Genomic DNA, 27,321 nt, shown 5'->3' on the forward strand with positions numbered 1-27,321 from the left:
GGGAGAAAAACACAGAAGACATAGGGTATTTTATCCCGCATATCGGCGATATTTCCCTTTAAGGCTTACAGTAATTAACTTCCAGGTAAGGCAGCCAGGTATGACAGACAGACAGGCAGGTGGACAGACAGACAGACAGGCAGGTGGACAGACAGACAGACAGACAGGCAGGCAGGCAGGCAGGCAGGCAGGCAGGCAGGCAGGCAGGTAATTAGGTAGGCAGACAGGTGAACAAAGAGGCAAGCACACAGACAGGCAAGGCAAGGAGGACAGACAAAGTATAGATAGAAAGATAGAGAAACAGAATTAAAATTAAAACCCGACCCACGAACGAATGACACGACGCGATTGTTAAAATGGGGGAATTATGTCAAAGTGCTTGTTGGACGCGGAAGGATCGGAAACCGTAACGGTGACACAAAGAGAGAGAACAGACCCAAACTATTCCATGTCAAAAACCACATAGAAAAAAATAACAAACCAATAACTTATTAAAAAAAAAAAAAAGTCTTATTTTAACATTAAAAGACAATTATGTATAAGGGGCACGCATACACATACAGTACATCACACGCAGATAACCTCAGTAGCGTTCTCTTGAAGTCCGTCCATCTGGTTCTATATATTTACAGTTTAGAGCACTAACCCGCACCCTTAGATCACTGGTTCTATATTTACAGTTTAGAGCACTAACCCGCACCCTTAGATCACTGGTTCTATATTTACAGTTTAGAGCACTAACCCGCACCCTTAGATCACTGGTTCTATATTTACAGTTTAGAGCACTAACCCGCACCCTTAGATCACTGGTTCTATTTACAGTTTAGAGCACTAACCCGCACCCTTAGATCACTGGTTCTATATTTACAGTTTAGAGCACTAACCCGCACCCTTAGATCACTGGTTCTATATTTACAGTTTAGAGCACTATAACCCACCCTTAGATCACTGGTTCTCCACCATTTCTGGTTTCAGGGCCGACTTGAGGATAGAGTTTACTGTTTCAATGCAGGGCTTTAAGCAACCAGTCGACTATTCTTCAGTCGACTAGCAGATCCACTAGTCGACCTAGTTGGTAGTTTAAATGTACAGCTATTATTAAATAGATTTTTAAAATGTTTTTTTTTTTTACATAATAGATAGGCCTAGTTAAACAACGACTAGGCGACTAGTCGACTCGTAAAAACCACTAGAAGTGAAAGCCCTATATTTCATTTCAATGACCAATCGACCGATTGCGTTCCGTCTCGGCTCAATGGAACTAACGTATAGTATGATTTCCTATTCATCGACGATGTCACAATGGATTTTTAAATATATATTAATGTTATATGTAAAGAGTTAAAAAGCGTTGCCAATTATTTGGGGGGCCCACTTGCAATGCCCTTGTGGCCCACATGGTTGAGTATCACAGGCATAAATCCCCCCGCCCCCCCCCCCCCACACACACACACACACACACAGAGAATATACTCCATGTTAAAACATCAGCGACCGACGGCCGCAACTGAGCCCCTATACGCCGGGGGGGGGGGGCGATCCCGGAGAGAAAGACCAAGTGCGCCCCGTTCGTTGTGAAAATCACAAATTCCATCCTTTTTTTATTTTTTTTACTGTCCGATCCGATGGCTGGAGGGCAAAAAAAAATAAATCAAGCGCTCCTCCCAAATCCAGCGAAAGCTCTGCGTTCAAGGAGGGAGGGAGGGAGGGAATGTTCCGGGAGGCTGAATGAAGCGCCCCCCCCCTTTTCCTCCAGTCCTCCAGTTCATCTCCGGGACAGAGAACGACCACGCCCGTCATCTCCTCACCCGAGGGCACGTACAGGTATACAGTGGCGCCACGAGGACGACACAGGGGGGATTGTGGGTATTGTAGGTTCACAGGTCACAGCGGCGGTCTGCGTAGTAGGAGCAGTAATAGTAGCAATAGTAGTAGTAGTAGTAGTAGTAGTAGCATTAAACCACATTCGGCGGAAATAGCAGATCTACAAGCTTATACAAGCGCGTCCCGTCTCGCGACGCGTCGCTGAACTTATCTCGGTGGAGATCTTTAGTGTCCCTCCCCGGGCGGCGTCCACACAAAAGGAAGTGGGCCTTAGTATAGATAAGACCCCCCCCTGGGGGATCTCCAGTCAACCCAAGTATATCAGGGTTTATTTATTTTTAAACCCACTTAAATTGCGTATAGGCGAACATAAAAGATATGCACGCCGGGGGGGGGGGGGCCTCCCGTATGTACCGTACAGATAAATCCACAGATACAGTATATAAGATTGGCTGCGGCAAGTCGTCGTGGACAACGGAGGTGACGTTGTTGTGGGAATGCTGGGAATGCTGGGATACACAACATGCATGTTTGAGCTGCCGTCTGTGATGATAACACTGCAGGACAGAGAGAGACAGAGGATGCTCACTCCGACCACGCACGCACGGACGCACGCACGCACAGAAACAGACAGACTATATAGGCCTGCTTCCTCGAATGACTCTTTTGAACCTCGAACTTTTGCGGGAAACTCTGCGATTATAGCGTCAATATTGCCCCGGCCGGGCCGAGACAGGGTTGTTTATTTTTCCACCACAGTTGCTTATTTATAATAATACGAGACGATTTGAAGACGACCCCGATGTCATTAATTTCTCCATAGAGAAAATGTGTCCGCGACCTATAGGAGATGGGCGGTGGAGTAAATAAATAAATACGTCTCGTGCGTGCGTTTAGTTCTCGTAGTCGAAAAGAGCCACTAGAGAGAGAGAGCATATACACACACACACACACACACACACACACACACACACACACTGTACTGCAGATAAAGAGACAAAGAGATAGACAGAGTTGGTGTGTGTGTGTGTGTGTGTGTGGGGGGGGGGGGGGCGCACAGGAATTTCAGTTCTACAGTGTAGCTGCTGTGTTTCCCGGGTCACAGAGGTCAACCCCGGGGGTCAGTCTAAAAGGTTAAAGGTCATCTGACATCTTCAGTAACTCCAGGAAGGCACCGACTGCCCCGAAGTATCCCTGGTGAGAGAGAGAGAGAGAGAGAGAGAGAGAGAGATAGAGAGTTCAGTATGGTTTGTCTCCTCCAGCAGTCAAAAGGATACCAGAAAACTCGCCAGTTCACCGCGGTTTCGTGCATTTTAGTTTTACTTCACCTTCATTTAAATTGCATTAAATTGAGAGATATATTGAGGTATAGTTGTTTAGAGTTTACACTAGATGAAGTGGGAACTGCTAAAGTTTAAACACCAAAGTACCGAAACAACAGTAAACAATATCCTGAATTGGTATAGGCCTACTTATCATTGGTATTATTCATATACTCAACTTTATATCGTTATCTAAGAGGACCATTTAATAAGGGCCTTTCTCGGCCCCAGCTGCACCTCTCTCCCTGTGTTTCAGGATCCAAGATGGCCGCAGCACCGCAGGAGGGGGACACAAAATGTGAACGCAGCCCAGTAAAATTAAGGCCATACCCGCTACTGGTGCTGCGGCCATCTTGGATCCTAAAACACCGGGAGAGAGGTGCAGGTGCCGAGAAAGGCCCTTATTGCGCAAAAGAATTTGAGCACTTTGGAGATGAACTATCTATAACAGCTGTGGGTTAATTGGACATACTATTACACTGGTGAAGACAGCAAGTTAGCATATAGCGTTGAAGACAATGAGGGAGTGCTGCGAGTTGGTAAACCAGCGAGTTCCGCCGGATACCTTTGAAAAGACAGTCGAATGGTCATTTGACTGTTGTGTTTATGACCTACAGACAGCTGAGTTCCCCCAGGATATATAACACTACATCCTATCTGAACTGAAGCGGACCTCTTCACATGTCCAAAGAAATTGTGCTCCAAAACCCGTGAAATGGATCTGTGAAATTCAATCAGATTCCAAACCAGGTTTCCGAGATCTCTTTCAGATGACGTACGGCACGGAGCCCCGAGTGGAACCCGTCACACATTTTCAGGCGTTCTTCCGACTTTCTTTCTTGCGGAATCCGTGATTGTACGCCCCGGTGTTTTGAATTAAAAAATCAGTCTGGCAGGCAGTGGCACGCGGTCTTGCCTTGCAGTATGTAATGCTACGCTATAGGCGTGCAATTCGCGTAGCTCAACTTCTTATGAGGGGGTTTTAAGTCCAGTGTGTCCAATGTTAATACTTCAAGCTATTGAAAAATAGCAGATCTACAAGCTCATAGCTGGAGTAGCGCGCTACGAGCTTGTAGGTCTGCTATTTTGGAAAAATCGTAAAAATGCGGCGCACACATATAATGCAGTCTACAGTAGATCCGCTCCAGTAGCCCAGTACCAGTGTTGATTTAGTCGACTATGACGAAAGATGTTCGTCGACTACCTTTTTTCACAGACAAAAACTAAATGGAGACTATATGAAAACCACAATTTCGTCAACAAATAAAAACCACGCTAAAATGTTAGGAAGGGACCAGTGGACAAGAGATCCAGCATAAGTCCTTTTACACTTGGCTGCATGCTGAAAACAGCAGATCTACAAGCTCATAACGTGTAAAATCAGTCATTACGACGGCATCGAGGCCCAAGTCAACTGTAGATATTGAAGTCGACCAAAACTAGACTTAAAGGACCACTTCGCCACTTTTCAACCTATCTTCGTATAATAGGTCCTCACTAATAATCATGAAAAGATGGCGCAATTTCTTTCTACTCGGTCTGTGTCTCGTAGGAGGGCCGTGGGCAGTTCAGAAACCGTCTTCCAGTGACATCATCGATGGGGAATCCATAAGCTAATAGAAACTGCAGGCTTTCTAGTCCTGAAAAGTTGTTTTAAAAAAAAATCTGCAAAATGACGATGTCACTGGAAGACAGTTTCTAAACTGCCCACAGCCCCCCTATGAGACAAAGACTGAGTAGAAAAAAATCATGGCATTTTATCATGATTATTAGTGAGGACCTATTGTATGAAGATAGGTTGAAAAGTGGTGAAGTGGTCCTTTAACATTCCAGGCGACTGAAAATGTGAAGTGTTGCAGAGACCTCGTGTTCCAGGAACAGCGCTCTCAGCTGTCCTTTGGACCAGTAGTCCATGGCGTAGGCCAGCAGCTTGGTGGAGAGCGTGTTGATCCGCAGGAAGTTCCCCACGAACACCACTCGCTCTATCCTCTGAAAACACGCACGCACGCACACAGACACACATGCACACAGACACGCACGCAGACACGCACACGATATTATATACAACACACTGGTGCCCTATACCCTTTTATTTCACACACACACACACACACACACACACACACACACACACACACACACACACACTACAACAACAATGACAAAAATAATGATAACAACAGTCTAACACCCCTTTTATTCAAGGAGAGAACGATGAAAACCCCACAAGACACACAAGTGTCAATTCACACACTAGTGGCAACCACCCTAGATCACTCTGCTGCACTCTAGAGGTTGAATACTGCAATTTGCACATTGAAAGGCAGAGGGTGACCTGAGATCAGATTCTTAAAAAAAAATCTTCTAAATCCTGACAGTTTTCTGAAAAAGCTATGTTTCTATGTCAGTTGGTTCTTGAATTTTTTTTAAAATAGCAGACCTACAAGCTCATAGCGCGCCAGTCGGTGGCGCGCTATGAGCTTGTAGATCTGCTATTTTTCAATAGCTAAAGCATAGCATAGTGCTAACACCAAAAGGGGTTCCTGCGTGCGTGCGACTGCGTGCGCGCGTACCTCGTTCACAGCACACATGCGCGCTATAGATCCTATGTTGTTGGTGATGGTGACCAGCGTGGCTCTGGCCAGGTCCTCCTTGCTGATGCTGTCCCTCTTCTCCTTGCTCATCATGTGGCCGAAACTATACAGCAGCAACAACACACACACACACACACACACACACACACACACACACACACACACACACACACACACACACACACACACACACACACACACACACACACACACACACACACACACACACACACACACACACACACACACACACACACACACACACACACACACACACACACACACACACACACACACACACACACACACACAACCACAGTCAGCCATTCAGTTCTTAACCCATTCTGACCTGACATCAGGATTATCAGATTCTAAAAATGTTCTACTACATCCTGACAGTTTTCTGAAAAAGCTACTGTATGTTTCTATGTCAGTCAGTCGTTCTTCGATTGTTAAAAAATACCAGACAAGCTCGTAGCGCGCCACTCGGTGGCGCTTGATTTGGTCAAATGAATGGCAAATGGTGCATTTATATAGGGCCTTTATCCAAGGCGCTTTACATAGATTGTGCATTACATTCACCCCATTCACACGAACTGGCAACCTTGCCGGTTACCATATGCAGCCACTCTACCACTGAGCCACCGCCGCCCGATATTTGTCATAACACTGTGACAAAAAAATGTTCGTCGACTACCGTTTTACACTGAGGAAAACGGAATAAAAACTAAGCCATGATGACTAAAACTATAAGACTAAATACACTGACGATTTCGTCAACAGATAAAAACTAGACTGCAATGTTAGGAAGGGACTAGTGTGGACAAGAGATCCAGTAGAACTAAAAGACACGTCGTTTTACACATGGTCGCATTCAGAAAATAGCTTGTATAGCTTGTAGATCTGCTATTTTCAGCAAGTGTAAAAATCAGTCATTACGAAACTAAAGGATGTGTCCCTGGTTGAACTGATAACGGCCACACTTACCCTGTTCCTTATTTTTTTTGGGGGGGGGGGGGGATCAACAACATATCACACGTCTTTACAAGTTCTTCTAAAAGCTCATTTACATAATTATACTAGAAAAAGTGCCCTTCTGGGCACAGGTCTCCACCAGGAGGATAGGAGTGTGTGTGTGATGTTTGGCAAAAATGTTTAGGAGTAATATGAACATGTTTATTTTGTTTCTTTTTTTTTTTTTTTAAACAATTGTCTTCATTTTGTTGAGGAAATGCAGAGCCAGATCACTCATAGCATCTCTGAGGACAGCATTCTGGTGTGCCAGATGGGAAATGGGTGCAGATCCGTGTTGATCACATGACTATGGAGATACTACAGTGTACACCGAATTGTGTGATGTATGGATACAATGTGTACGAGTTATCTACAGAAATGCGTTTTGCCTAAATCGGCCTCATGGGTGGCGCTATAACAGGCCGTTAGGGAATATTCGGGGCAGAGGTTCGTCGTTGGCATCCAGGTAAAAACTCCTGTAGTGTATGGGAGGCTTTATTTGAATTTCAGGTAGTGACAACAACCCTAAGTGGGCTCAAGGGTTTGAATCGTGGCCTATACAGGGTCAACATGGCCAGATGCTTTTAAGACCTTTTTTAGAAGAAAAAAAAGAGACCATTACAGGGGAACAGTGAACAGGGAAGTGTGACCCTTATCAGTTCAACCAGGGACACATCTTTTAGTTTCCAAATAACGGACGGTTATTTCCTTATTTCAAGGCACGGTTAATGGCATACTGTGTACCTAAGCCCTAGCCAAAGTCCACACCAATGATTTGCGACGCAACAAAACCATTGCGTCAGCTCAGCGCGGTCAGGGGGATTCTGTTGCAAGTGGTCGCAAGTTGCAACGCGAATCATTGGTGCGTACCGATGGTTTGCGATGCCACGAGTTGTGTCTTATAGTGTCCGTGCGTGGGGGTGGACTGTAACTTGAGTTTCAGAGTCTGGCTTCAGACTCTGGGTGCAGCCAATCATGCAAATTTTTGGGCTATTTTGTTATTTCATTTTGGGGTACCCAGGGGCCAGGCCCCTAAAAAGAGAGGCAGGCACACATTTCACTTGAATTGGATTTCAATACTTTACAATTTTATACTAAAAATAATAATAATAATAATACCATATATATATATATTATTTTTTCAATGTTTTTCGGGGGCCCCCCCTAGTCGGGCGCCCCCGGGCTGAAGCCCACCCTAGCCCAACGGTAAGTCCGGCTATGCGGGCGTGTGTATATATATGTGTGTGTGTGTGGGCACTGGGCAGGGTGCGTTCGTTTTGCCCACCTGGAGGCCACGGCGGAGCCCTGCAGTCCAAAGCGCTGGTAGTCTCCCCCGTAGATGTCTTTGACCAGCTTGTCGGCATTGGTGGAGTCTCCTTTGGCGGCCATGTCCAGAGCCTCCTCGAAGCTCTGGCAGCCCGTCAGCAGGCAGCACAGGCCCAGGAACGTCCCGCCTCCCAGGCTGGGGTATTATATGAACACAGCGCACGTTATAACACATTCTGACCCGAGATCAGATTCTAAGAAAAAATGTCTTCCACATCCTGACGGTTTTCTGAAAAAAGCTATGTTTCTATAATGTCAGTCGCTCTTCGATTTTTCAAAAATAGCAGACCTACAAGCTCGTAGCGCGCCACTCGGTGGCGCGCTATGAGCTTGTAGATCTGCAATTTTTCAATAGCTGAAGCATAACATAATGCTAACACCTTGTTTGAGACCGACACACATACAGGTAGGAACACACATTAAACACCATTTAGGCCTGAGGGCGCGTCTGTCTGTGTCTCCTTGTAGCTTTTAACCACTTTAACCGTTATTTAAAACGTTAGCTGTTGAAAAGTAGCATATCTACAAGCTCATACTCGCTATACGAGCTTGTATGCTACTTTTTTTTTTATCGGGAAAACGTGTGCAAGTCTTTGAATATATGTTGATATATGTCCCTGAAACAACATATTTTCAGATGGGGGGGGGGGGGGGGGGGGTTGTTCGGCCAATTAGATACATTGTGGGGTCCTTGACATGAAATAGTTTGAGAACCACTGATAACTGTCATGATTTAGAGAGAAGACATTTTGTAGAATCTGGTCTCAGGTCTCAATGGGTTAAATTAAAACAAACAAACAAACAAACAAATAATTAAAATAAAATAAAATAAAATAAAATAAAATAAAATAAAATAAAATAAAATAAAATAAAATAAAATAAAATAAAATAAAATAAAATAAAATAAAATAAAATAAAATAAAATAAAATAAAATAAAATAAAATAAAATAAAATAAAATAAAATAAAATAAAATAAAATAAAATAAAATAAAATAAAATAAAAATAACGTTGCACGCACACACACACACACACACACACACACACACACCCTGTAATCTTACCTGGTCCCAGTAACTCGCTTGTAGTCGTCTTTAGAATAGACTGCCAGCATCGACACTCCAGACCCTGACCCGAGTACAACACAGTAATTCAGGATGAATAAATACATTCTGCGTTTCTATCATTTAATAAAGCAATTTGGCCCCTCCGTTTAGCCATGAGTATAATCAAGGGATATTGTGACTCATCAGCTAACCCAAGATTGGAATAACAAGTTTTATAATTAAATCTAATTCCATTACTGTATTTTTTTGAATGTCTGTCCAATGAATGTCTGTCCGGGTCTCGGTCGTCGACCTGTCCTGACTCATTACCGTAAGGGTCCATTTGGTTCCATCGTACACTCTCAGAGATGTGGTGGTCCTTGACATATAAAATGTTTAGAGGACCACTGGTATTGTAACTGGCATAGCACGGGTGGGCAACTTTGACAATGGCAAGGGCCACTATATTCCCGCACTCAGTCCAGAGGGCCACATTGCATAATTACTGTCGTAGCAAAAATAGCCGATCTACAAGCTCTACAAGTTTTGAGCTTGTAGATCGGCTATCTTCGCTATATTTGAATTGAAATCCTGAATGTTTTTGGTTTTTTTGCCGCTATTTCTTGAATTGGAATCCTGAAAAGTAAAGGTCATTACACACTGGCGAATTAGCGACGCGATGCGAATAAGCGATCTGAAAATGTGAAATATTGCATGTTGCAGTTCGCCTGCGAATCTCTGCAAAATACGACACCAGAGCGAACAAATGAAGAGCGAAAACGGTCGCATTTTCGTACATTCGCCACTGATGTGGAAGCTTGCATGGACTTCAATTGTTTTGTTTTTTTTATGCGAATTATTCGCACGAATATATCGCGTCGCCAATTCGACAGTGTGTAATGACCTTAACACTTTTATTTAATTTCAAATGCATTTTAGTTATAGCATGTGTTCGCTTTATATGAACCAAATACAAACACATTGGACATTAAAAAAAAAAACACCCAAGAATTGATTCAATCAATTAATCATTGTTGGGGGGAATCTGGTTCCTCCGGGGGGGTTCCAGATAACAAACAACAACAAACAAACCCTGAATTCTAAGTGTAAATTGTAAAAAAAAAAAAACTGCAAACAGATCAGGGTCTCTAGTGTAGACCCGGGGGCCCCACCTATGTTTTTTTTTTTTATATATATATTTTTTTATCCCACGATTTTGTAACCCATTTTTCACCCCTGTGTCAATCATCTAATGTAAGTTGCTCCTTTTACACCTGACAGGGGAGGAGTTTCCCTGGTTGGACGTATAGCGCGTGGAAGGAACACGTTATTCCAACCAGTTCCTTTCCCCCTCCATCAGGCGCCCCCGGCTGGCCAGGGAGAGGCAGTTTAGTGACCAGGATTACTGCATGTTTTTTGTGCCCCACCTATGTTGACCAGCAGCATGGGGAAGGGGTTGTCCAGCGAGCAGGGCTGCTTGACGCTGCTGTCCGGCTCCGACGGGTTGCTGAAGTAGTAGCCCTCGGGCTGCCCGTTGAAGCCCACCCGGTCCACGTACAGCAGGCCTCGGATCAGACAGTCCAGCTCGTCCAGCTTATGCAGCTCCAAGTCCGCTATCTGAGAGAGAGAGAGAGAGAGAGAGGATAATGCAGTTAACCCATTCTGACCTGAGATCAGATTCTAACGCACAGAAGAATGGTGGTTCTTTAACAGGCTACTGAATGTGTGTCTTGTATTGTACTGTAGTCCGGGCAGCCGGCAGGCTTCTTTTGCTTTTAACCCGTTCTGACCTGAGACCAGATTCCAAAAAAAAATGTCTTCTACATCCTGACAGTTTTCTGAAAAAAAAGCTATGTTTCCATGTCGGTGGTTCTTCGATTTTTCAAAGAATAGCAGACCTACAAGCTCGTAGCGCGCCACTCGGTGGCCGCGCTACGAGCTTGTAGATCTGCTATTTTTCAACAGCTAAAGCATAGCATAGTGCTAACACCAAAAGGGGTTCCCGCCCCAAAATGGGTTTAAGTGGGAAATTTGGTATATATAGTCTTTTTTTATTGGCCTAAAATGTTGCCTATAACACATTCATGAATCCACTTGCTGACCGGCTGTGAGTATTGAGCAATTCCTTTTTTCATTAACATGCTTATGGCAGGCAAAATTGTCAAAAATGTCAAACTTTCTTTATGCTTTAGTGTCTTAGCATGCTTTACATGTCAAACTAGGGGGTTTTCATGATTTCATGACACTTTTTGCCTGCCATAGGATGCTAATGGTAGGGTCACAAGAACCCCTATAAAATAAATTGCCCAACACACACCGACAGCCGGTCAGCAAGTGGATTCATGAATATATAGACAATATTTTAGGCCAATAATAAAAAAAAAGACTATATACCAAATTTCCCAACCGTCCACCTCGACTGCCGGACCACTGTATGTTATGTTGCACCTATGTGGACTATTATATTGTGTATTTTGCACTGTATGTAATGTCTTACTCATGTGTGTAGGACCCTGGTTATAATAGTTAACTAAAACTAACAAAAACTGTAGAATGAAAACTAGAATTAAAAAAAAAACATTTTAGTTAATATTAAAAAATAAATTAAAAAACGATAACTAAACTGAAACTGTATTGTGTGTCCTCAAAACTAACTGAAATTATAGACAAAATACCCTTAGTTTTAGTTTTTATCAATATTTATATATGCCTTTCGGATATTTATAATATAATCCTTTTAAATTCATTCGATTCATTTCCTCATTTCTCCCAACAAGTTTTACGGCAGTTTTCAGCACCGTACGGCAGCATGTAGCCACGCTAATCCTAACCCACAAATAAACAAAAAAAAAACTAAACTATCACTAAACTAAAACTAAACTAAAACTAAGCATTTCACCAAAATAAAAACTAACAACCCCGCTCTAAAAACGAACTAAAACTAACTGAATTAGAAAAAAATATGTCTCATGTACCTATGATTGTTGATAGGATGTTGTGTACTGTTTTGTCTGTTTGTTTGTTTGTCTTGTTTTCTGTTGTCATTTTTCTTTGGGGTGAAAATTCAATGTGTTTACTCTTTTATGTCATAATTGTGGGGTTTATTTAAGAGAAGCTGTCAATGCCACCATTTATTATTTGTCAAACTCAGTATTTAAATAATGCTTCTGTGAAAAAAAAAACAATAAACTAAGAAGAATAAAAAATAAAAAAATAAAAGAATATGTCAAAACTAACTAAAAACTAAACTATAATGAAAAAAAAAAAAAAAAAAAAACTATTATAACCCTCTCTCTCTATAACGCCAGACAACACACAGCCACAGCAGCTCCTTCTTTTTCCTCACCGTCCTGAAGTCGCTCTCGAACTTGTAGGCCCCTCCGCCGGTGGCGCAGAGCGTGGTGTGCAGCGAGGAGAAGTTCTTGTCGCGGCCCATCTGGATGAAGCCCAGCATGTCGTGCGTGGGGAAGCGGATGAAGTGGAGGTTCCCCGTCCGGCCGCATATGGTCATGTTCCTCAGCTCCAGGTGCACGTCCCGGATGCCCGTGTTGCCTATACACACAGTAACACACGGGAGGGGATTTGGACTTTAAAGGTATATTCAGTGATTTCACAAAAAAAAAACCTTAGGTTTCGTTTTTGCCTTGGGACCCCAAGCTTTCATCCAATCAGGATAGAGAACCAAAAAACGAAACCTATGGTTTTTTGACCCCCCCAGGGGTTAACTGGGGGACAGGGAGGAACTCCTTATATGGTCAGCACACTCTATAGTAGAGAGGATTATCACAACAAAACAAAAAAATAAGTGATATTTGAATTAAGTGAAATCACTGAATATACCTTTAACCCATTTAGGCCTGACGTCAAAATACATTAAAAAAAATCACACCCGTGTGAACTGGTTCATGGTGTTGTTGACCAAAGATTTATGTTAGTGTTCTAATCGAGCAGTCTTGGAAAGCCTGGTCAAGGTTTGGCGTCACAGTTTGGGTTCGGTAACCTCTCAGTGCAACTGAGGTCCAAAATTGTTCAGATTGGTGCAGGCCGCAGGGAAGATCATAGGGGTAAGACAACTCCCCTCTCTGCAGTCTATTTATGAGCAGGCTACATTAAAACAGGCTTGTCAGTGATGTTACCCATGTTTTAAATGGCGAGTTTGTACTTCTGCCCTCTGGGAGAAGATACAAAGAACCAAAGTGGAAGTACATCAGATTTAAAAAATCGTTTGTATCAGCATCAACTAAGATGCTGAACAAGGCTCTGAAACAGCAGTAACTACGTGAGGCCAGATTATCCACATCATGTGTGCAATTATGTAATGTTATGTCTTCCACTCTTCCCCTGTAATGTATTTTTGTTGTCATTGATGTTTTATGTGTGGCTGTATAGCTGGGGTGAAAGCCCAAGACAAATTTCCCTTGTGGACAATAAAGTTTACCTTGATGCAACTGAAAATAGGCGATGTATACAATCTCACAGCGCATGGGGAAAATCGGCTATTTTACAGCGTATGGCAGTGTCATGTTTAAATGGTTCTAACGTAACTAAAAGGGTTTAACCGCCGGTTAAACTCCCAGACAGTCCAACACGTTGTGGATAATATCTACGTAGTAGGTATAGGAGGAAGCAGAGCCATAGAGTATAAGACAGAGTTACGTCATTGAGGGGGCAGAAAACAGCCCGGTCAACGTGGTTCATTTCACTCGTTTGTCACTGTCAAAGCCCATAGACTCCAATGCATTCCGTAAACCTCCGGTCCAGGCCTGTGTCACTATTCGCCAATAGAAGTCTATGTAGAAGAAGTTGGACTGAAGCCCCATGAAGTGGTAATTTTTTTTATAGGACCTTTATCAAAGGCGCTTTACATACTGTAGATTACATTCACCCATTCATTCATACACGGATGATGGCGGAAACCATGCAAGGCACCAACCAGCACATCAGGTGCAATTTGGGGTTCAGAGTCTTGCTCAAGACTCTTTGACACTTAAAGGGACACTTCACCCTTTTTGCAAAAAAATATATGTTAATGACGTTTAGAAGCTTTAGATCACTTTCCTGGGGGTATTTATGTGTGTAATATGTGGTTTTAGATATTTTAGATTGTAGCAGTGAGCCTGTTGTCTCTGATGTCATGGACACTGGTCTCACTACCTTAATTCCTGGACTACAATTCCCATAATTCTTTGGTGCACTGCTCCTCCTTGTGGATAGGGGGGAGAGCTGTCTTACTGAGACAACATGTAGTCCAGGAAGGAAGTGAGCCCAGTGTCCATGACATCAGAGACAACAGGCTGCACTGCTACAATCTAAAATATCTAAAACCACATATTACACACATAAAGACCCCCAGGAAAGTGTTCTAAAGCTTCTAAACGTCATTAACATATATCTTTTTGCAAAAAGGGTGAAGTGTCCCTTTAACTCTGGGGGAGCCCACAGGGCTTCGAACTATAGCAACCTTGCGGTTGCCATTCGCCCCGTCAGTGAACAGAGTCTTAATCTATGGCTCTGAGAGAGGAAGTGAAACTGTGAAACACTCTGACCTCACAGTCACATCACATCACGGCAATCACCCGAATCAACCTTTCACTGCAGTGAAGAGAGAACTGAGACAACAATGCAGGGAGATTCTGCAGAGAAACCACAATATGAGCAGCAACCCCAAAAGAGCCTGGCCTTCACGAGAGCGACTGGGACTGACATCAAAACAGTTTACGTTATTGTTTCAACTGTGCAGGAGAGGAGAGGAGAGGAGAGGAGAGGAGAGGAGAGGAGAGGTTTCTCACCGTAAGCCACGTTGGAGGTGAGGTACTTCCTGATGGACTTCAGGTTCTCCACTTCCTCCTGCTCTTCCTCGGCAGTGATGTCCACCGGCTCAAAGTACACCAACTTCACCAGCGTGCCTCCTATGTCCATTCCAAACCAGGGGAAGGCTGGACGGAGAGACGGACAGAGAGACGGAGAGACGGAGAGACGGAGAGACAGACAGACAGACAGACAGACAGACAGACAGACAGACAGACAGACAGACAGACAGACAGACAGACAGACAGACAGACAGACAGACAGACAGACAGACAGACAGACAGACAGACAGACAGTGTCAGCGTACAAGCTGTTTGTAGTTGTTTATTTATCTAATGAACATCAATATCTATATGTTATTATATATAAATATTTTATAAATAGCCAAGCACTCATATATTATAGCCAAGTTCCCGAACAACCTTTTCACCAAAAAACTGAACTGAAATAACCCATGGTTGTTGTTTGTTTGTGATCCTGCCACCACAAACAAACGCACACGCACGCACACACACACTTATGCAAAAACCTAGTCACCAAAAATGAACTGCAATAACCTCATGCCCTAAAAAACAACCCATCCAGCACACTCGCCATCAATGTCATCATGCCACCAAGAGCAAACACACACACACACACAGACACAGACACAGACACACACACACACACACACACACAGTCACACACACAGTTCAAATTCACGTAATAATTGACAAGCTCAGTTTAGATAAGTTACATGAAATATTGTAACAGTTAAACTTGGACACAGTAACCGAATAGAGCAACCAACTCCCAGCAGTTTCACATTCCTATTACACAATCACACTGGGAGATGACCGGTACAACCACAGTCTGATACCGTTGGTCACTGGGAGATGACAACCACAGTCTGATACCGTTGGTCACTGGGAGATGACCGGTACAACCACAGTCTGATACCGTTGGTCACTGGGAGATGACCGGTACAACCACAGTCTGATACCGTTGGTCACTGGGAGCTGACCGGTACAACCACAGTCTGATACTGTTGGTCACTGGGAGCTGACCGGTACAACCACGAGTCTGATACTGTTGGTCACTGGGAGATGACCGGTACAACCACAGTCTGATACCGTTGGTCACTGGGAGCTGACCGGTACAACCACAGTCTGATACTGTTGGTCACTGGGAGCTGACCAGTTCAACCACCAGTCTGATACTGTTGGTCACTGGGAGCTGACTGGTACAACCACCAGTCTAATAGTGTTGGTCACTGGGAGCTGACTGGTACAACCACAGTCTGATACTGTTGGTCACTGGGAGCTGACCGGTATACAACCACAGTCTGATACTGTTGGTCACTGGGAGCTGACCGGTACAACCACTGTTACTTTCTTAGCTTACGCATGTTTCATGATAAATGTTTTTATGTGATGTATTCCCCATGCTTTTTGTTCTTGCTTAATGTAAGTCGCTCTGGATTAAGAGCGTCTGCTAAATGCCTAAATTGTAAATTGTAAATTGTAACCACAGTCTAATAGTGTTGGTCACTGGGAGCTGACCGGTACAACCACAGTCTGATACTGTTGGTCACTGGGAGCTGACCGGTACAACCACAGTCTGATACCGTTGGTCACTGGGAGCTGACCAGTACAACCACAGTCTGATACTGTTGGACACTGGGAGCTGACCAGTACAACCACAGTCTGATACTGTTGGTCACTGGGAGCTGACCGGTACAACCACAGTCTGATACCGTTGGTCACTGGGAGCTGACCAGTACAACCACAGTCTGATACTGTTGGACACTGGGAGCTGACCAGTACAACCACAGTCTGATACTGTTGGTCACTGGGAGCTGACCGGTACAACCACAGTCTGATACTGTTGGTCACTGGGAGCTGACCGGTACAACCACGAGTCTGATACCGTTGGTCACTGGGAGCTGACCAGTACAACCACAGTCTGATACTGTTGGTCACTGGGAGCTGACCGGTACAACCACAGTCTGATACTGTTGGTCACTGGGAGCTGACCGGTACAACCACCAGTCTAATACTGTTGGTCACTGGGAGCTGACCGGTACAACCACAGTCTAAGGGCTGTATTTTGCGTGTCTTAAGTACCAGGTCTTATTCCCTAACTTTAGTAAACTAAAGACCTGGAGGCGTGATCAATGCTCTTTGGCCACTCAGAATAGCCAAATGGCATTGATCACGCCTCCAGGTCTTTAGTTTACTCAAGTTAGGTAATAAGACCTGGTACTTAAGACACGCAAAATACAGCCCTAATACTGTCCGACACCCTGAAACGGCTGGATGGCACTTACACCCGCCTTCTGATGAGAGCGCAACATTTCCCTTGGATGAGCCACCCATCGACTAATCTAACATACGGCAACCTTCCCCGTGTTTCTTCACTAGTCCGATCCAGAAGAACACATGCCGCATGCCGGCCATGCACTGCTATACTATACAGAGCTGACAATGAGGTTGGTTATATATCTTCAAAGCAGACCAGAGGTCGTTCCCTGGCGTCATCGCTATATAGGGACACGTGTACTGTATGCATCAGTAAGCAGCAGGAACTGCAGGGTATGGCAATGAAGAAGGACCCGGGGAAGTCTTGCATTGTGCAATCCATGATCTCGACCGCGGCCGAAAAAATGATGATGATGCCGACAGCCCCGCATGGGCCCTGCACTTCCTCCCGCGAGGTTGATAGACAAGTGTACTATATGAGCCACATCCAGGGATCAGGACACGAAACACACGTTTTGTGTTTTTTTGCTTTTTTGGCCAGGGTGCGTTTCACTCCAGTAAAGGTGCGTTCAGACTTGGATGGTTTAGAGCAGTGTTGTTTTCGTCGACTAAAACTAAGACGAAAAAATGTTCGTCGACTACCTTTTTCAACTGACGAAAACTAAATGGAAACTAAATGAAAACTAAGCTACGATGACTAAAACCAAGACTTAATATACTGACAATTTCGTCAACAAATAGAAACTAGACTAAAATGTTAGGAAGGGACTTAGATGGGTACTAGAGATCCAGTATAAGTCATTTTACACTTGGTTGCATGCTGAAAATAGCAGACCTACGGCTATTTTCAGCAAGCGTAAAATCAGCCATTATGACGGCATCAAGGCCCCGCCAAAAAATACATTTTAGTCGACTAAATCAACTGTAGATTTAGTCGACTAAAATCTTATGACATTTATAGTCGACTAAAACTAGACTAACACCAGGACATTCCAGGTGACTAAAATGTGACTAACTGAAAACTTTTCAAGAGACTACGGCTAAAACTAAAATCAAAATTTGCTGCCAAAAACGACGACGAAAGAGCGACGCCGATCACATGCAAAGTCAATGCAAAGTCAATAGGTTCGCGCGAAATCGAAGAACGACTGACATTTTTAGAATCTGATCTCAGGTCAGAATGGGTTAATCAGACCAGTGTGTCCAGTGGAAACCTCATATGAATCTGATCTCAGGTCAGAATGGGTTAAGCACCAGCAGGTGTAAACTAAAGTAAATGAAGTACATTCTGCTCACGTTTTTTACTTCTGCTCTCCACCACATCTCAGGGGCAAATTATTGTACTTTTACCCCACTACAATTAATTTAAGTTACTAGTTACTTTTTAGACTATTATTATTATTGCAAAACATACATTAACCACTTCAGCCTTATATAGGCTATACTTTTGTTTTTCCGCCTTTATTTTATATTTTTTATAGAGAGACAGACAGTGTAGGCCGACAGGAAATGGGGGAGAGACACATTGTCGCGACACATTGTGAGCTTGTAGATCGGCTCTTTTCGAATTTCTAATGAAAACTAAAACCTCCAAAGTAACTTAGTAGTAAAACTAAGGTAGTGTGGAGTAGAAGTAAAAGTATTGGAAATTGGGAAAAGTACAAACACGTCAAAGTTGTACTTAAGCACAGTACTTAGAGTAAATGTTCTTGGTTACACCACTGCTGGTTGTATACACAAGAACGTTAATAGGTTAAGATTAAGCAACTGTGGTATTTCCAGGGCCTGGGTGTTGTTTATTACATAATCCATACGCGGGGGGCGGGGGTATCAGGACATACTGTGCACTCAAACGTAAACTTTCGGTTTTGTGTTGTGCAAGCAAACTTTAAAAGGCATTGGATTTTTTTCAGCTATTTTTCAATAGCTAAATTATAACATAATGTTTAAAACACCAAAAGTGGTTATACCGCCCAGAATGGGTTAAGCATTTATTTCACATTCACATGTCGATTTCAGTCTCTGACCTTTATTATCAGACATGCTCTTCTAGTATGTGAAGAGTCTGCCTGTGCCATTAACTCATTTTGGATTAAAACAGTGAGCCTTGCATGGCGCCATGACTGTCTTCTGTATCGAAAAGAGTCACATTATTATGTATACTTCGTTCAACTTTTGAAGAGGAGGCTGCTCACTTGCTCTTGGTTGTGTGTGTGTGTGTGTGTGTGTGTGTGTGTAACAACAACCCGGTGGTAATATCCTATAGCCTGCAGGGATCGCGTGACCATGACAACTACTGAGCCCTACAGACTGTGCAAGTAACTCAGAAACTCTGCTGCTTGCGAGACAGTGTGACAGAGTTGACAGAAAAACGTAAATAAACAGCTTAAATTTGGTTTCCTGGTTTTATGTGAGGATAGCAGGATATTAGATTCTGTCTCTGAATGATTTGATTTGGAGCGTCCAAAGGCTCATGGCACTGATACAGGCCCACCCCATTTCTCTATTATGCTGTGTGTGTGTGTGTGTGTGGCGTTGAGGCTTCAGTGACAGCTGAAGAAAGAGCTAACTGGACAAAGGCTTCCGTCTGCAAAGTCAACACATTGGAGTACAGTGGAGAAACAGGCATACCCGGTATTAATAGTCTTGAAATCTTCCTTCCATCACTTCACGCACGCACACAGCCACACACGCACGCACGCGCACACACACACGCACGCGCGCGCGCTCACACACGCGAGTCAAGGTGTGTTGCCTAGTTAAGTAGTCACCTCACAGGACAATCCGACCTCATTGTTATCTTATCAAACTCAGATAGTGTACAAATGGACACTGAGTATTTTAGGGAGTGTGTGTGTGTGTGTGTGTGTGTGTTGTAGCTATACCTATGATAGCACAGTCTGCAGACTGCATTCCAACACACAGAGATGGCATTATACTGGGGGGAGAATGGGATGGGGCACTGTCTGGGAGGAGACAACACGCAACGCAACGCACGCACGCATCTGCTGGTGGCATGCACAGATACACACATTTTCGTAATTCCACATGCATGGACACCCCCCCCCCCCCTCCACACACAAATTACAGATGCACTGAGATGGAATGTGTAATTATCAGTGGCGTGAGCTCTCCGCTCTCTCCCCTGCATAACTTCACTTCCTAAACGGGGGGGAGGGGGGGGGGCATACTTAAAGCAAACATAAAAAGTCCATATACATGTATACAGTATAGGCTTGGCTGCCATGCGACGTCACAGGAGGGGGAACCCGGCCGCTAGATAGATTTCTGTGCATTTCTGCAATGTCTCCGGGCTGGAGCACTGGGGGAGCTACAGTATAGTCTAGCTTTGTTTTGAGCCATTTGTAGTTTTCCGTCCTTGTAGCGGATGACCATTAAATGACTGGGCAGTACTCACGGTGTGACAAAACTAAACTAAAGCTTGAATTACTATACTTTCAGGGTATTTAATGTTAATACACTTGGAACATGTCCTGGTTATAGCAATGCTCGTTACTATATTGTCAATTTGCTTAGTCCAATTTAGCTTAACCCATTCTGACCGGGCACCCATTTTGGTGTTAGCATCATGTTATGCTTTAGCTATTGAAAAATAGCAGATCTACAAGCTCATATCGCGCCACCGAGTGGCGCGATACGAGCTTGTAGGTCTGCTATTTTTGAAAAATCGAAGAACGACTGACATTTTTAGAATCTGATCTCAGGTCAGAATGGGTTAATCAGACCAGTGTGTGTCCCGTGGAAACCTCGTATGAATCTGATCTCAGGTCAGAATGGGTTAAGGTCGAATGCAATTCCAAGTAGTTTAGTCTCTCTCGCCGGTTCCACTGTCTTCCCGACAAGTGATGCTCAATTGAGGAGCACTCTCCAAAACATTATGTCTAGATTCCAAACACATGCATTTAGCTTTAACTCATTTCTTCTCGCCAACCCAATCCGCTATACTGCTTTAAGTTCACGATTTAGTATATCATTTAAATCACCTACTGTAGATGCTAGATACTGTACATTGTCAAGTAATCTGCGTACATAACCACACACTAGATTTATTCAAATGCCATGTCATTAGTGAATATCGAAAATAATAGAGGACCCTACTGCTCCTTACCGTCAGAAAAGCTTCCATTAAAATACAACCTCTGCTTTCTTTGACAGGTAACTCCATCCACATGTCCAGGACAGACAGAGCAACACAACTTAAAACCACAGCATTCAAGTTTTCCCAACAACTGACCACTTTAAAAGACAGTGGCCCAGGGGCCGCCTTGCTTGGAGTCTAAACCTCAAAGCCAATAAGGACACATCATCTTAGCTGAAAATGTAGATTCCACGGCGGACAGTTCCTGCATCTCACCTGGTTTCTTGATAATGAGCTTCATGATTGGTTCGAGGGATCCTGATGCCAATTAAGAAGTGCTGCCTGCAGGTCAACCAATGGGAAAGAACCAACCACTAGTCTGACTGTGTGTCCTAGGCTCTCAGCTTTCCCTACTGTCTGTCTGTCTGTCTCTCCTACACTGTCTCCCTCTCAGCTTCCCTACTGTCTGTCTGTCTCTCCTACACTGTGTCCCTCTAACCTTTCCTACTGCCTGTCTGTCTCTCCTTTACGGTTTCATTCACGGCTTTCCTACAACTTTCCTACTGTCTGTCTCTCATCTTTCCCACTGTCTGGCTCTCTGGCTCTGTCCATATCAGCTTTCAACTATACTGTCTCCCTCTCAACTTCCCTACTGTCTGTCTGTCTGTACTGTATGTCTGTCTCTCCTATACTTTTCTCCCTCTCAGCTGTCCTACTGTCTGTCTCTCCTACAACTGTCTCCCTCTCAGCTGTCCTATACTGTCTGTCTCTCCTACACTGTCTCCCACTCAGCTGTCCTACTGTCTGTCTCTCCTACAACTGTCTCCCTCTCAGCTGTCCTATATGTCTGTCTCTCCTACAACTGTCTCCCTCTCAGCTGTCCTATATGTTTGTCTCTTCTACAACTGTCTCCCTCTCAGCTGTCCTACTGTCTGTCTCTCCTACAACTGTCTCCCTCTCAGCTGTCCTATATGTCTGTCTCTCCTACAACTGTCTCCCTCTCAGCTGTCCTATACTGTCTGTCTCTCCTACAACTGTCTCCCTCTCAGCTGTCCTACTGTCAGGCAGAGTGGATGTGTCCAGTTCTGTCCACTTTAGTTTCAAACAAAACAATCAAAGCCTTCCCTCAAACAGCCGATACAGTGCCATTCTCCCATTCCAGTCACCTGTAGTAGACGTTCTGAACTTGAGGCTGTTATACTTTCTGAGGTCTGGCAACACTGGCAACAATATCTAAACCCACACAACAGACTCAAGAAAAAAAAAACAACATACAATGCAGCCACAGCTCCATTGGCTGAGCAGGACCCTCGACGGCCCGCCCCCGCCGGAGCCGCGGTGGGAGCCGATTGATCGAGGCCGACTTGTCAGTGGTTTCTGCACAACTCCTGACCGCGGCTGGGCCAATCAGAGGGCTCCAATAACACACACACACACACTGCCGAAGATGTCACACACAATAATAAAGGGAGGGAGGGAGAGGGAAAAGTAAAAGAGCACGGCTAAATGACCTCCGTAGAGACTGATGGAGAGAGAGTCTCATTGAAACAAATGTGCAATTGTGTGTGTGTGTGTGTGTGTGTGTGTGTGTGTGTGTGTGTGTTGTCTGTTGGTTACAGAGTCAATAGACTATTCAGCAGTAGAATTGGAACCGGTGCAGAGGAATTTAAATTAGTCTCCATTGTGTTCATGGGAATATAACCCACTCTGGGGAGGAGAGGGGAGTGTTCCGACGTTGTTTCATTGGTTTGTGATCAATCTACACTACAAGCTTACAGCTGTGCTAAAGATTACAGCTGATCATCGTTATTCCAGTGGTCTCTCTCTCTCTCTCTCTCCCCCCCCCCCCCCTCTCTCTCTCTCTCTCTCTCTCCCCCCCCTCTCTCTCTCTCTCTCTCTCTCTCTCCCCCCCTCTCTCTCTATGTTTCTCTCCCCTCCTGTCTGACCGGCTTTCTATTCAAAAAAGAAGCAAAGATAAACACAGCCAGTCTTCACTCTAGCGTGTTTGTGTGTGTGTGTGTGTGTGTGTGTGTGTGTGTGTCAGTCATCGACGCCCCAACTGTGGGTCAAAACAAACTAGGTCAGCTACAAATACAAACACAAACAAACACGCGCGCACACACACACACACACACACGCACGCACGCACGCACGCACGCTTAGAAACATAGCATTTCTGAGCTATCGTTTTTCACGAAAATCTGCCGTTTTAACAGTGTAGGCCCTAAACTGTTAAAACGGCAGATTTGTTTTACGATAACAATAATGTGAATCATCATCGTTACCCCCTTCTTTGTTCCCCAACCTGTACATATTTTGTTATTTTCCTTTTATGATGATTTGATTTTTGTTGTTATTTTTCATTATTATGAATTGAATACTCAGGACCTGAATGGAAACAATGGTGATCCCATTATATTTGTGTTTGACTGTACCCTGTACTGATTATATTTGTGTTTGACTGTACCCCCTGTACTGATTATATTTGTGTTTGACTGTACCCTGTACTGATTATATTTGTGTTTGACTGTACCCTGTAGTGATTATATTTGTGTTTGACTGTACCCTGTACTGATTATATTTGTGTTTGACTGTACCCTGTAGTGATTATATTTGTGTTTGACTGTACCCTGTACTGATTATATTTGTGTTTGACTGTACCCTGTAGTGATTATATTTGTGTTTGACTGTACCCTGTACTGATTATATTTGTGTTTGACTCTACCCTGTAGTGATTACATTTGTGTTTGACTGTACCCTGTAGTGATTATATTTGTGTTTGACTCTACCCTGTAGTGATTATATTTGTGTTTGACTGTACCCTGTACTGATTATATTTGTGTTTGACTCTACCCTGTAGTGATTACATTTGTGTTTGACTGTACCCTGTACTGATTATATTTGTGTTTGACTCTACCCTGTAGTGATTACATTTGTGTTTGACTGTACCCTGTACTGATTATATTTGTGTTTGACTCTACCCTGTAGTGATTACATTTGTGTTTGACTGTACCCTGTAGTGATTACATTTGTGTTTGACTGTACCCTGTACTGATTATATTTGTGTTTGACTCTACCCTGTACTGATTATATTTCTGCCAATAAAGTATTCAATCAATCAATCAATCAATCAATCGTAGTAGTAATAGTACCATATTTATATAGTCAAGGTGCTAAAGTGCACAATAAATAAAACAAAACACACTTGTGTGAAGTGAGGGGCGCTCTTATCATCGTACATCATCATGGATCATCTCATACTGGCCAATCAGAATGCCCGTTTCCTGTGACTGGTTAGCTCAAGGGTTTTCAACTGGTTGTGAACCAGGGACCACCAACCACCCTGACTTAAGGCTCATACATAGTCTGGATGTTCGGTGGTGGGGCGATCACCGAACTACAACATGACGTCACTGAGCCGCGGTGAAGAGCAAACCACCGCCACCGCCCCCCCCAGCCCTTCTCTCTGTTTTTACTCACCACCGCTCAACGTTATTTCAGCTCACCACCGGAGCGGAACCCAGACTATGAATATAGGCCTTAAGAATCAAGCTAGGGACCACTGTTGTGTCGTGATGGGATATGGGCTAAGATTAGTGGTTTCGTAACACTTGCTAATGCTATGCAATATACATAACACTGTTTCTCAGGGTCCACGGGCGGACTACTATTGGTCCATGGCTTAATAGGCCTGCAGGTGGTCCATGAGAAAATGTTTTAAAATATAATAAAATGTCTTTGTTAGATGTATTAAAAAATACAGTCCATCAAATGTAAGAAAATATTTGAATTGATAGCTAATAAAAAGATTGAAATGAAACATGAAAAATGTACAAAAATATTTGAATTGATAGCTAATAAAAAGATTGAAATGAAACATGAAAAATGTAAGAAAATATTTGAATTGATAGCTAATAAAAATATTGAAATTCAATCATGATTCATTACTTTTAAGGGCCTGATTTCATTCATCGCACGATACTAAGTGCAACAAGATAATTATATCAAGCCATGAAGCCACAGTATTATTTAACTGAAATATACGAGTGGTCCAGAGCCACAAGACATATATTTATACAAAGTTTTGCAGACATTTTGTCATTTGACATTCTCTTACTGTGCAGGTCAATGGCAATTCTTGAGACGTATGGGGACAAAAGCCGTTTATCGAAGGGGCTAGCGCCCCTTTAAAAACACACACACACACACACACACACACACACACACACACACACACACACAGACAGACACACACACACTTGTGTGAAGTGGTCTGAAATGTCACTTCAAAGTGACATTTCAGATCAGCGGAACGCAGCGTATCAGGCTGGAACCCAGGGTAGGGATACTGACTTAAGAGGCGTTCAAGTCATAAGCCCGTTCCACAGAACGACAGCCACGGAACGTGCGCCTCCTCCTATACACACAAACACACACAAACCTGTGTGCATTCTGGGCCCATTCCATGCTAGCGGCGGCCCCTCAAAAACAAAGACCAATGAATAGAATGGAAATGTAGCTATACTGCAGGCTACAGCATCACTAATGTAACTGTAGTACTGAGTCCCACGTCCACAAACATCTTCTGTTTTGTTTTTGTTTTCTTCCTCCTATATCGAGCTTTGAGGGTTTGTGTAAACACAAACATCGTCCTAACACAAACACGGCATGCCATTGACAATGAATGGCCAGTTTTGAGTGTTTGTGTAAACACAAACATTGTCCTAACACAAACATTGTGTAAACAACGCAAACATTGAAGACAACAAGTGAGGACGCAAACTGTGATTGGTCGGAATGAGATGGTGTATGATAAGAGCTTCACACACAGGTTTTTTTTTTTATCATCCTTTCTTAATGTTTTTAGATTATGTTTGTCACAGTGCAGTGAGTGCACAGTACATCCTTGTGACAATAAACCTCTTGAATCTAGAATCCATGGGTGGATCAAGGCACTATAGTGACATGGTCGTAATGGCACAGGGGAGACTCTTATCTTGCACAGCTCTCATTTACTTCAGAGATACAGTAAACAGAAGATTTCACGAAGATGCGGACCTAATTAATTACAATCCCCGTTCCACAGAATGACAGACAATTGATTGATACATTATACTAAACACTCACTCTCTCTCTCTCTCTCTCTCTCTCTCTCTCACGCACACACGCACGAGCGCGCGCGCGCGCGCGCACACACACACACACACACACACACACACACACACACACAAAATAATTCATTCTGCATCAATCATAATTATTACGGTGGTTTGTTATTATTATTATTATGCTGTTACACATACAAAACATACTTCTCTGCAATCATAACTATGCTATTATCATTACACATTATGTATTATTATTATTATTATTAACATAATAATAACACTACACTCAGAGACACGCAAAGCATGATGCCTGCAAGGCTGGCTGTAACCATAACCATGGCTTATTATTTTACGACTATGAATGTTGACAGTATACTCACGCGGTCTGCTCCTCCTGCCAGAGTCCATTCTCCTCCGCTGCATCCTGCATCTCTTGGCCGGTGACAGCACGCTGTAAGCAGCCTGCTGCCCTCCCGCAACTTCCCCCATAAGGTCCTCCACGGAAGAGCCATTATTATGGCTGCCTCCGCCGCCGCTGCCGCTGCCGCTGCTGCTGCTGCTGCTCTCCCCGGCGGCGGAGCTCTGAGTCTGAGGCCCGTGGAAGCCGTTCCTCAGGCCGTTGCTCGTTGTTTCGTGACAGGGTCTCTTCTGCTCCGGAGAGCGGCCGGAGCGCTCCTCGTCGTCCATTGCTGCTGGTGGAGAGACTGGAGAGTCAGTGGAGAGAGAGGAGGAGAAAGGAGAGAGAGAGAGAGAGATAGAGGAGAGAGAGAGAGAGAGCAGCAGCCAGGCAGGTTTTTCAAAACAGGGAAATAAAAAAAACAATAAACCGGAATATCACCCCCTTCAATCTACACACTGTCCCATAGCCCGGGCGGACGGCTGTGATTGGATAGGCAGTTGTCAATGAAACGTGTGTTTGTTTAAAAAAAAAAACACAATAG

General features: G+C 43.8%; 1 protein-coding gene across 1 annotated transcript; it reads right to left on the reverse strand.

The window, feature by feature from the left end:
* Positions 1 to 27,104, reverse strand: LOC308332747 (pantothenate kinase 3-like). The gene is made up of 9 exons (XM_080788794.1): positions 26,761 to 27,104; positions 14,915 to 15,061; positions 12,472 to 12,677; positions 10,553 to 10,742; positions 9,144 to 9,207; positions 8,040 to 8,216; positions 5,720 to 5,843; positions 5,010 to 5,135; positions 1 to 3,018 (listed from the first exon to the last, which is right to left on the reverse strand). Exons 1-9 carry the CDS (start codon positions 27,065 to 27,067, stop codon positions 2,959 to 2,961), a joined length of 1,401 nt encoding a protein of 466 aa, XP_080644920.1. The 5' UTR covers positions 27,068 to 27,104; the 3' UTR covers positions 1 to 2,958.
* Between the last annotated feature and the right edge of the window lie 217 nt (positions 27,105 to 27,321).

This window comes from Protomyctophum bolini, assembly GCF_963924005.1.
Source record: "Protomyctophum bolini genome assembly, chromosome: 18".
In the NCBI taxonomy this organism is placed as follows: domain Eukaryota; kingdom Metazoa; phylum Chordata; class Actinopteri; order Myctophiformes; family Myctophidae; genus Protomyctophum; species Protomyctophum bolini.